This window comes from Podarcis muralis, chromosome 8 (assembly GCF_964188315.1).
Source record: "Podarcis muralis chromosome 8, rPodMur119.hap1.1, whole genome shotgun sequence".
Taxonomy (NCBI): domain Eukaryota; kingdom Metazoa; phylum Chordata; class Lepidosauria; order Squamata; family Lacertidae; genus Podarcis; species Podarcis muralis.
Window position 1 is genome coordinate 77,461,162 of NC_135662.1, and position 11,983 is coordinate 77,473,144.

General features: G+C 47.5%; 1 protein-coding gene across 4 annotated transcripts in view; it reads right to left on the reverse strand.

The window, feature by feature from the left end:
- The window catches only part of TRIO (trio Rho guanine nucleotide exchange factor), a 270,608-nt gene extending 260,019 nt beyond the window's left edge, over window positions 1-10,589 (reverse strand). The window contains exon 1 of one of the 4 annotated variants that reach the window (XM_028737945.2): window positions 9,802-10,584. In XM_028737945.2, coding sequence (XP_028593778.2) covers window positions 9,802-9,907 — 106 coding nt within the window. In that variant the 5' untranslated portion in view covers window positions 9,908-10,584. Of the gene's footprint in view, window positions 1-7,808; window positions 7,867-9,801 lie in introns of those variants that run through there. The other 3 variants (XM_028737948.2, XM_028737949.2, XM_028737950.2) reach the window with 3 other exon arrangements.
- Window positions 10,590-11,983: the final 1,394 nt, after the last annotated feature.

Genomic DNA, 11,983 nt, shown 5'->3' on the forward strand with positions numbered 1-11,983 from the left:
AGCACCGAGGGCCTTCTGGCGGTTCCCTCATTGCGAGAAGCAAAGCTACAGGGAACCAGGCAGAGGGCCTTCTTGGTAGTGGCGCCCGCCCTGTGGAACGCCCTCCCACGAGATGTCAAAGCGATAAACAACTACCTGACATTCAGAAGACATCTTAAGGCAGCCCTGTTCAGGGAAGTTTTAACGTGTGATATTTTAGTGTATTTTTGGTTTCTATGGAAGCCGCCCAGAGTGGCTGGGGAGGCCCAGCCAGATGGGCGGGGTATAAATTATAAATAATAATAATAATATTATTAAATAATAATAATAATATAAATAATAATAATAATAATAATATATAATAATAATAATAATAATACATTGGTACCTCTGGTTAAGAACTTAATTCGTCCTGGAGGTCCGTTCTTAAACCTGAAACTGTTCTTAACCTGAGGTACCACTTTAGCTAATGGGGCCTCCCCTCCCGCTACCGCCGCGCAATTTCTGTTCTCATCCTGAAACAAAGTTCTTAACCCGAGGTCCTATTTCTGAAGCGTCTGTAACCCGAGGTACCACTGTAATATTAACAGTAATAGCAGCATCTCATGGTGAGCAGGACAAAGTGCAGAATTGCGGACAAAAGGTTATATTGCGGAAGGAAGTCATTCACCCCCCCCCCAAAAAAAAAGAATCATGAAGGAAGAGACTCCATCAGGCAAGGCCTCTTTCTACCTGCCTTAGTCTACTCTCTAGTCTCTGCTTCTCAATGTGTATCGTATTGTTTTATGTAATGTGGCTTGCCGTTGTTTATTGACCATAGTTTAGATATTATTTATTGTAACTGTTGAGTGGGTTTCTGTTTAACTTTTATATGTTGATATTATTATTTTATACCATTCTAAGGATTGTTGAATGTTACTTTTTTGTTGTTGGTTGCCTATTTTATAGTTACGTTTTATTATCACATTTTTGTATTGCATTAGATTGTTATAAGGTGTACATTTTTTGTTCCAGCCGCCTTGAGTATTGTAAGATAGAAAGACGGTATACAAATTAAAGATGATGATGATGATAACCAAGATGAGAAATGAAGGGTGAACAAAAAAGAACAGTTTCCGAAATAGCAAAAAAAATATGCCAGTATCTGGCCACAGAACTGATGTCCTGGGGAAATAACCAAGGAAAAAATGAAGACCAAAGGTTTTCCTTCCTTAATCAGAAAGCATGTTGGCTCCATTCACAAGCAGTGGCTTTCAAAGTTATGTTTCAGGGAACCCCAATGTTTCTCAGAAGCTTACTCATTTGGAAGACTGGAAATGACCCAAGAAGCATATATAGTTTTGCACAGAACCACCGAACTTCGCCTGCAACAAGGACCTCAGACAAATGTTGTGTGTATCTTGAGGAGCAGTCTTCAACTGCACTGGCTGCCAATTTGTTTCCGGACCCAATTCAACGTGCTAGTTTTGACCTATAAAGTCTTAAATGGCTCAGGGCCGCAATTCTGCCCGGACACTGAGGTCCAGTGCTGAGGGCCTTCTGGTGGTTCCCTCCCTGCGAGAAGCCAAGTTACAGGGAACCAAGCAGAGGACCTTCTTGGTAGTGGCACCTGCCCTGTGGAACACCCTCCCACCAGATGTCAAAGAGAAAAACAACTACCAGACTTTTAGAAGACATCTGAAGGCATCCCTGTTTAGGGAAGCTTTTAATATTTAATAGACTATTGTATTTTAATGTTCTGTTGGAAGCTGCCCAGAGTGGCTGGGGAAACCCAGCCAGATGGGCGGAGTATAAATACCGTAAATTATTATTATTATTATTATTATTATTATTATTATTATTATTATTATTATTTCTCAAGGACCGCCTCTCTCCGTAGGAATCGTCCCAGACTCTGCTATTCTACATATCAGAACCAGACTGGATGGGTGGGAGATTGCGTGTTCTTATCCTTCCTCTAAAGGAGCAGGTTCACAGCTTGGGAATAATACTGGATCCTTTGCTGTCACTTGAGGCTCAGGTGGCCTCAGTGGCCTGGAGTGCCTTCCATCAGCTTTGGCTAGTGGCCCAGCTACACCCCTATCTGAACAGACATAGCCTAACTAATGTAGTCTATGCTCTGGTAACCTCAAGGTTAGATTACTGCAACACGTTTTACGTAGGGCTGCCTCGGAAGACGGTTTGGAAACTTCAGTTACTGCAGAATTCAGTGGCCAGGTTGCTCACCAGAGCAAGATGGTTTGAGCATATTACACCGATCCTGGTCCGACTGCACTGGCTACCAATTAGTTTCTGGGCCCAATTCAAAGTGCTGGTTTTGGTCTATTAAGCTTTAAACAGCTCAGGACTGCAATATCGCAAGGACCGCCTCTTTCCATATGAACCTACCTGGACTCTCAGATCATCTTCTGAGGCCCTTCTTCTTGCGCCTCCTCCGTGAGGTCCAGAAGGTGGCAACACGAGAACGGGCCTTTTCTGTGGTGGCTCCCCATTTGTGGAATGTTCTCTTCAGGGAGGCTCACCTGGCACCTTCATTATTTATATTTTTAGGCGCCAGGTGAAAACGTTCCTCTTCAACCAGGTATTTGGCTGAACAACATTCTAAGCCCTTTTAAATGTGTCGGTTGGGGTGTGTTTTGCTCTTATTTTTATTATTCATTTTGTGATTTATTTTGTTGTGAACTGCCCTAAGACTGTCTAAGGAAGGGTGGCATACAAATGTAATAAATATCTAAACTTTCCTAGATCTACGTTTAACCCCAGCCTGAAAGATTGGACCATTTTTGCCCTTCTCTCTCTATTCTTACTTTTCTGTCTGTTGGTAGTCTCTCTCTCTTTCTCTCTCTCTTATCTGAAAAGATAGCAAGTCATAAAAATGAGAAGTTGTGCTCCTGCCATGCCCCACCTTAAGACTAGGAGAGAAAGACGGCGAGACCAAAAAACTCTGGTGCAATGTCAAACCATGGTTTTGTGTTCTGTGAATAAGCAGTCAAGAAGCCTTGGTTTCACACACCAGGATTAAGGCAAACCATACTTTATCCAAACTATCAGACTATGGCTTGCTGAAGTACAAACTGTAGGTTGCTGGGTTGGATGAAACAGCAAACTGTGTTTTGCCTTAAAACCAGGGACTCAGCTACATTAGTTATATATATTTTAAAAAAACCCCACACACAACGTTTTGAATGTGCTACAAACATGCAACACCAAATGGCGCCAGAGAGCAAAATATAAATAAATCTCTGTGATTTTTACATAAGAAGAAGAAGAAGAGAAGAAGAAGAGTTTGGATTTGATATCCCGCCTTTCACCCCCCTTCAGGAGTCTCGAAGCGGCTAACATTCTCCTTTCCCTTCCTCCTCCACAACAAACACTCTGTGAGGTGAGTGGGGCTGAGAGACTTCACAGAAGTGTGACTGGCCCAAGGTCACCCAGCAGCTGCATGTGGAGGAGCGGAGACGCGAACCCGGTTCCCCAGATTACGAGACTACCGCTACACCACACTGGCTCTCATAGCGTTGCCCCCCCCCCCCATTTGTTATAGCGATTTAATTTCTGACTTACTTATAGCTGGTTTTTTTAACAGGAAACGGGATAGGGAATCATTACCATGCCTGAGAAGAGGAGCCCAGGGTTTTTTGATTGCTTGTTCACATAGCACCATGGTCTGGTGTTATTCCTGAACCCAAATGGGCATGCTAGAATTCTTAGCAATATGCAGCATTTATTTGAGACAAGTTGATGTTATCTGAATGTAGGAAGTTTGATTGCTAGTAGCTTAGAAAGTGTCCGGGCAAATATTTACTTTATATCCAGGAATCAAGAATCCAAACAAGAGTTGAAATGCACTGTGCATTTCAAAAGTTTGGGCATTTTGGGTTGTTTTTTTTGTTTTTTTTTTGAAAAAAGGTTTAATAAAAATATACTAATTCCATTAAAATGGCCTGTTTCCATGCAGGTGAGGAAAACTAGAGGGAAACAAGGAAGGTGGAAAGGAAGCAAAACTGAAATGGACTGAAGGACAAAGCTCTCCACAAACTCTCAGTTCAAACCTCTGACCTTCTGCATGCAACCAAAAGGGTTGGGGAAGAAAAGGGAAAGAAATGGGGGAGAGAAATGGGAGCAGCCCTGACCGCAGCCAGCATGCGGCCCCAAATAGATTACCCCGCAAGAGAATGTGGCCCCCAAGAGGGAGAAAACCCTGCTTTCAAAGTAGTTCAAATTACCCACTGAAATAGCAAAAGAACTCTTAGCGTTACACAACTTCCTCGATCTAGTTTGTTTCAAAGTCATCCCTCCCTCTATTTTTAGGAAGCATTTAAAAAATGTAGACCACGAAGTGCTATACTGCACATCAAACCGAGTGGGCCCAGTTATATAATTGCAGGGAACGAGAGAGAAGGAGAGCACAGGAAGTCTTCGCTTCTTCTCCTGGTCCCGCTTACATCACAGCAGTGTATACGAGGCTCGGAAAGTCAACGCATGAAAGGCCCTCGCGCCGCCTTTTTAATATGGAGGGCATTATCGTGCTACCAATATTGATCTCTGCCAATAAAAATAAGGAAATTGAAAGTGGCAGGAACGGTGTGCATGCCAAAGTATTAAGCCCACAAGCGCAACAACATCCGTTCAAAGTGTGCGTATTGGAATGGGCCAAAAGTGTTACTGTGCCTGTTATTTCAAGCATTAAGGAAACATTTCCACCCAAGTTACAGCATGCTGAGAAATACGTCTACCCTTTCCAAGAAAACGGAAAACATGGCATTGCTTTCAAGTGCTTCTTTCCTTTTGAGGAACCACAGCCTACTACCGGAAAGCTAACGGAGATGAACTGAGATCAGAGCTCTGATCTATACAAAGCAGCCACGCTGGACCGGGGCTGTGGCACTGGGAAGAAGGGGAGCTATCCCTTTTCCACTTATGCCACTATCCTGATCAATAAATTCTGCACCTCCACAATGCCAAATCTGCTATTTGCCCAGCTGCGAAAATCACACATGCTTCCCACAGACGGCAAACCATGCTTGAAATTCGCCAGGCACATTTCGCACCTGTCTATTGGCCGTTTGAGGGACGCGGGTGGCGCTGTGGGTTAAACCACAGAGCCTAGGACTTGCCAATCTGAAGGTCGGTGGTTCGAATCCCCGCGACGGGGTGAGCTCCCGTTGCTCGGTCCCTGCTCCTGCCAACATAGCAGTTCAAAAACACATCAAAGTGCAAGTAGATAAATAGGTACCGCTCTGGAGGGAAAGTAAACGGCATTTCTGTACGCTGCTCTGGTTCGCCAGAAGCGGCTTAGTCATGCTGGCCACATGACCCTGAGCTATACGCCGGCTCCCTCGGCCAATAAAGCGAGATGAGCACCGCAACCCCAGAGTCAGTCATGACTGGACCTAATGGTCAGGGGTCCCTTTACCTTTATTGGCCGTTTGTGACCAAGTGAAGATGCCTGGGCACAAGGATGGCGCCTGACGTCTACGCCATCTGGAGGTGCTTGCCTGGAAATCCTTGGGCCTTGACTGTTTTCACACACTAGCAACACACCCTGTGGAATTCTATCCATTATATTTTATTTGCACGATCGGCATAAATTTCAGGAACCCAAAAGTCGAACTGAAAAAGACAACTTTCGAGCCACCTGGCCCCAAAACGGCAAGTAGGCATTTTGTTTTAGCGACTGCAACCCATTTGGCACCCGGCTTATATAGCTGAGTTTCTATCCCTGGAGACAGACTGGGTAGGGGGCAAAGGAAGTCAGAAACCCCTTCTCCCCAAGAATCCAATTTTGAGGATTTTCCACCTTCCCCAGAAAATATATGGAAATCTAATGAGAGAGCATCTCATATAGTTTGGACACAAAGTCTGTAGTTCCAATAGCTCAAGAGACCAACATTTTAAGGCTAAATAAAAAGGTCATTCCTATATTATAGGCGAAACGAAGCATTCCTACCTCCAATATGCAACACAGCCATCTGATTTTTTTTATTTTTTAAAGCATGATTTTAGTTGTTTTTTTGGATTCTCCCCACTTCCCGCAACAAGCAAACATCATGGGAGTGATGTACCATTATTAACTGTACCAAACCAGCCATTGCACAGCATCCCAGCCCCTCCATATTCCATTTCAGGCTTTATCTTAATAGGTCCTCAAGCTATTCAACAGCACCTATAGGCCTCAGCACTGAAGCTCCGAGGACCTATTTTGATTTGTTTGTCCAGTGGAAGCAACCAGCAGTCCACAGTTAATACATTCCACGCCATAAAAAGTTCACCCATCCCAATGACTCAGATACTCTTCCATAGCAGCTGCACCATTCCAAAATCAAAGCCCCCTCCCTCTTTGCCGGTCCTGGAAGACCAGTCATGGTGCCCGCCCAAACTCCTACTTGCATGCTTGAAACGCCATAATGGTATTCCATCCACCCATCCCTGTTCTTCCCAGTCCCCCCCCCCTTTTGTGTTTCCTATTGCTGCACTTTCCACCCCATTCATTGTCTATTATTACCCATAACACCAGGACTTTCCTACAGAGACGTGCATTTATTTGAATGCCTTTCCCAATTTCCCAAAGTCAATGGCTAATCGACACAAAGAAAGCCAAATCAGTTCTTCTTAATTTTTTTAAGAAAAAAACATGATTTAGGTGGGATTAAATCTAACACACAGCCCAAGTGTGTCTCTGCATGCCTGATCTAAGTGGATTCTAAAGAGAAGGATTTGTCAATGATTAGCTCCTGTGTTTATTGTTTAACAGCCTTTCCAATTCTCCCAGTCTTCTCACTACCAATATTGTCAGGGATGCTTTCACTGCAGAATGGCTCAAAGTGGGGAACATCACAGGTGAATCAGAAATTAGATAAAACCTGAAGCAGAACCACCATGGGATAACACATTCTGAACAAGGTTTGCAAATACTGTAGTCACTTCTCTGAGGCAAGAAGAATCAACTCAATGTAGCCCAGGGAAGGGAAATCATATGTTGCCTTTGTAAGGTTTCAAATCCAGCTGAATTAAACAGTCTTATCCCCAGGACAGTGGATACAGGATTGCAGCCCAAAACCGCAAATCTATAGACAGGTATGAAGGCCAATAAATTTTGCCGATGAATTTGAAAGCCTGTCTTGAAGAGAAGCCAGAACGCTCTGACATAACCCCAATGCAGAAAGTCTTTTCAACAGTAAAAAATTCACTTATGTCTCGCAACGGGCACACACCAGAACGTCTTTGTCACGCAGCACAGATCAAACCTAGAGGAAAGCAACCTCAATTGGGCTGGTTAGTGTACCTAGGCAGCAACTCACCAATTCCTGTGATGACAGCAATGCCCAGGAAAGCAAAACACTCACCCTTGAAGCCATGCAGAATGAATGGGTCTCCCTGCAACTCAGCGCTGCGAGACAATCTAACCACGGCAGTGATGTCCAACAGGGATTATGGGTTCCTGAGGAACATGATCCACGCAGTCTATCCTGGGAGCCCATTTCATACAACAACAACAACAGAGCTCACGAGAAAAGCAGCCACCTGTCCACACAGCCACCACCCTCACGGATCATATCTGGCCCAGATTAAGGGACTGTGAGCCGAGAAGCTTGTGATCACCCTTGTATACAAGTTCCCTGACTATAACCAACTCGGGGAGTGGGGAGGAGGAGAATAAAGAGGAGACCCAACGACTGACAGTTTTCATCCTTCTTCCCTTCTCCATATGCCTCCCCCCACCCCGCCACTGCCCCAGTTCTCCGTCAAATAGGGCAAACGCTAGCAAACGAACACTTATTCCAAGCAATCATGGTCTAATCCTTCACTAATAGAGGCAAAATACCTACCTAACTCAGACGCCCCTTCGGTTCTCCAGAGATGAGTCTGCATTTCTTCTCTTTCTCTCCCACCCCCCCCCCCAACCTATCCCCACTTCCTAGCTCGGTCCTTTTAAAGGCATCCAGATGAAGCAAGGGAAGAAGCCCGCTGCCCTATCTCCCCCTCTCCTCCCCTCCTTGGAAGGATGATGATGAGCGGCATATCAGCAGCAGAGGAGGAGGAACCAAACAAATTCTGGCAGGAGGGAGGAAAACCCAAAGCGAGAGCTTCTGTCTAAAGCAGTGTTCAGGAGAAGTCTGACAGGCAAGCCGTTACAGGGGGCCTTTCTGCTGGGCTTCCCCTTCAGCCTCCTCCTCCTGCCCCCCCCCCCCAACAGCAGGCAGGCATTGGTTGGGACAACCCGGATGCCTTTTCCCTCCCTCCTTCCAGAGATATCCCTCCCCACCTGAATTCACAGAGACTCCGTTGCTTTTGCTGGGATTTGTCCTAACCGGGTACATTTGCTCCAGAAGCAAAGGGATGTCTGTGACTTGCACATATGACCCGACAACCACCCTTTCCCCCCACCCCATTTTCCAAGGGGAGAAAGCGGTTTTCAGTTCAGCTGCAAGCCCAGAAACATACAGGCCCAGCTAACTACTCCTTTCCCACCCCTTACCGTCTTGTACAAATCCAGTGTCCCTGTGGCCATAAGCAATGGATTCACTGGGAGCCTTGCAACATGGCAGTTTCACACACAGGGCAGGCATCATTAATGTACAGGTTACCTTTCTGCACTTGCAGGGTTTCTGGAAAAGGTCTGTTTTGGAGGAATCGCCTGCCTTCTGCGCCTTATCCATTCTGTTTCCCAGCTGCAGCCATTACCCCATCTCAAGCACTCAATAACGAGAAGAATAATAATAAAAGTTTTACCACCCTAGGGTAACAGGATACAAGGAGGTTTGGACAACAGCTGGAGTGACCATGTAAGGAGAGGCTCCCAGCACCTGCCTTGTGTCAAAGTATTTCCCTTACAGCTTAACTATGCAAGATGCACGTCTTCCTCTGCCAACAGCAAACCCCCCCCCCCCGAAATCTGACCATCTACCAAAATCAATGCACAAAGACAATCAACTGTCCACTCCTTAGGCCAGATTTGTATTAAAAATTAAAATAAAAACGCTCACTCCCCAGAAAAGAAAAGAAAAACGGACAAACAAAGCCAACTCTATCTTAGCCTCTCTGTAGATTATTTACACCCTGCTCTTCCCAGACTTGCATTCGAACCGCAAAGGCGGGCAGGCAGAGATGGAGAGAGAAGCTTTTCATTTTAATAGAAATTAACACACACCCAGAGCTGGAGCCAAAAGCTAGACAAGAAAACAAATGCTCGTTTTTTTCCCCCCATGGAGGAAGGGAAAGATGGGGATGCGGCTGGGTTGCCATTCCTTGGTTACAGCAGCTGTCTAGAAACAGTGACAAAGGCTGTGGATTATGACACCCAGACACATGCTACAGTCCACAGATAGTCTTGGCCTTCTGTAGTCTATCGACTTTATCAAGGAGGGGAAATCTAGTCTTTAAAGGAGGTGAGGCGGCTCTGAAGAATAGGGCGCGATAAGGTACCCCAACTGGCTAAAAGAGAATCTATATGGGGCTTTGGAGTTGACAGCCAGATTCATCGACCCAATATTAAAGAGACCCTGTAAAACGCATACAGCGATACATATGGCTGGACCGGGAACACTCGGCCTTTTTCAACGCACGGCCATAGAAATCCTGCAAAAATATGAGGCTTGCCGAGGCAAGGATTGATACCTTCCCCCCCCCCTTTTTTTTTTTTAGCTCTTGGGCACAGAAAGCAGCGACACTGCAAAGCGCACAAAACCACCGGACGGGGGAAATCAAATTGGAACGCCCGAGATTTCCCCCTCGCTTCCTTCTCCAAACTCCTTGGAAAGGCCAACCCTCTCCTCCCCAACGCCAGACCGCCTTTCCCCTCCGGCCAAGCGGAGCGCTCACCCGATCGGAAGAAAGCCGCGATGTCCGCGGAATCCTTGGCGGCGTCCTCCGCCCCTTCGCCGGCCGCGTTGCCGCTGGTGGAGGAGGCGGCGGTGGAGCCGCTCATGGCTGCGAGACGCGGTCGGTGGCTCCTCCGGACCCGAGCGCGCTGCCACCGCCACGCTGACCGGGCTCCTCGCTCCCTTCTCGGCCTGGATCGCTGACAGGAGCTGGGGGGTCGAGGAGGAAGAAGAGGAGATCTAAAACCTCGGGGGGCCCCGGGTCTCCGGCTTCACCTTCCAAGCAAAAACACCCAGGAAGAAGAAATCCATCCAAGAAACACGGCGGCGGCGCTGGCAATGACGATGGCGCAAGGAGGGAGGGGGAGAGGAGGGGGGAAATGGGGGGGGGGGGAGAGAAAAGAAAGGGGCAGCTGGATGGGTGGATGGATCGATCCGGTTGCACCGGCGGCAGCCAAAGGATCGCAATAATAGATGGAGGCGCGCACGCGCGCGTGGAGGGATCACAGCTCTGGCAGAGCCTCTCCAGAGAGCGCGTGCATAAGCAATGGGTGCATGCAGGATAGGGGGGGAGGAGAAGCAAAGACAATTGCCAGGAAGGAGGGGAGGGAGGGCGCATGGGGGGAGAGGGTGGGGAGGGAGGGATGCAATCCGGGAAGAGGGGGGGCAGCGGGGCGCGCTGGGGGGGGCAGCAAGGGCGCCGCAGCCTTTGGGGAGCAGCTGCGCTTTTTTAACAACAGCGCCCTGGGAGGGCGCCGAAGCCGCCCCGCGCCTCCATCTTGCTTGCCATTGCAAAAGGTGGGTGGGGACAGCGAAGGAAGGAAGGGAGGCGATTCCCCGCCCAGGGAAGCCGGGGGTTGGCTGGGGGAAGAGAGAAAGCAGCCTCGGAGCGGGGCAGGAGGGAGGGAGGGGAGCGGCAGCCTGTCGGGAAGTTCCGGGCAGCTCCGTGCGCGCTCGGCGAGGCTGCACAGGAAAGAGGCAGTCGGGGCGCGGAGCGAAAGGAAAGATCATTTTGCTATTGGCTGGGCGGGGGGTGCATTATGTGCAAGCGGGGAAATCCCCTTTAATGCCTCGGCGCCGGAGTATGCATTTAATGCGCCTTGATGGCAGGGGGGTGGGGAGCAGAGCGCGCCCTCTCTCTTGGGGAGGCCATTGGAAGGTGTGGTTCCTCCTCCCCCAAATGGGGAGCCCATAAAGCGAGGCCGCAGGTCAAGTGCCCTTTCCTTTATGGCAGAAGTGAAACTCTTAAAGCCGAGAGCAGTGAGGAGCGTTGGAAGGTGAAAGTGAAGCGGCCTCCCCCGCTTTCTAACCTTTCATTATTAGCAGGAGCCTCGTTGGAGGAAGATGCCCGAATCAGTTGTCAACGTGTGCAATTACAATTATGGGAGTAAGTAGCAGTTCGTTTAATGGCCAACGGGCCATTAACACGAAATGCAAAAATCACAGCCTCAAGTAAAGCAGATTAAAGAGAGTGACAAGCTACAGTGCTGGCAAAGTCTGAGAGGAGCGACAGCGGCCTTGACAAATTTTGCCACCTGCGGAGTGATGACAGCTTGCCGGAAATCTTCCCAAAATTTATTAACCCAGTTCTCTTTTTACCAGTCTTAAAAGGTCGTCTACACACTTTGCTGGCCCAAAAAACTCCACTTCGCTAATCTGATTTATTTCACCTTAAAGGCTTTTTTTCAAGGGAGTGTTTACATCTGTACATTGGGATGCGGAAGTTGGGGCCACCCAGATGTTGTTGGACTCCAACTTCCATTAGCCCTGTGGATAGCTCAGTCAGTAGAGCATGAGATTCTTAATCTCAAGGTTGTCAGTTCAAGCCCCACCTTGGACAAAAGATTCCTGCATTGCATGGTTTGGACTATATGACCCTCCCAGTCCTTCCCTCCCAACTCTACAATTTTAACATGACCAATGGGTCAGTGATGGTGGCTGCAGTCCATCAGGAGGGCAACAGAAGTCCCTTCCCTGCTCTCCTTCAAACCAAGATTGGGGCAGCAAAGGTTGCAATTTAAATTGGCAAGAAAGCTCCTCAAACGTATTGCCTGCATTTGAACCAGTTGCATGACTTGTAGAATTACCTCTTTAAATCCATCATTGGACAAGTCGTTAGATCAGGCATAGGCAAACTTGGCCTTCCAGATGTTTTAATAATAATAATAATTTATTATTTATAC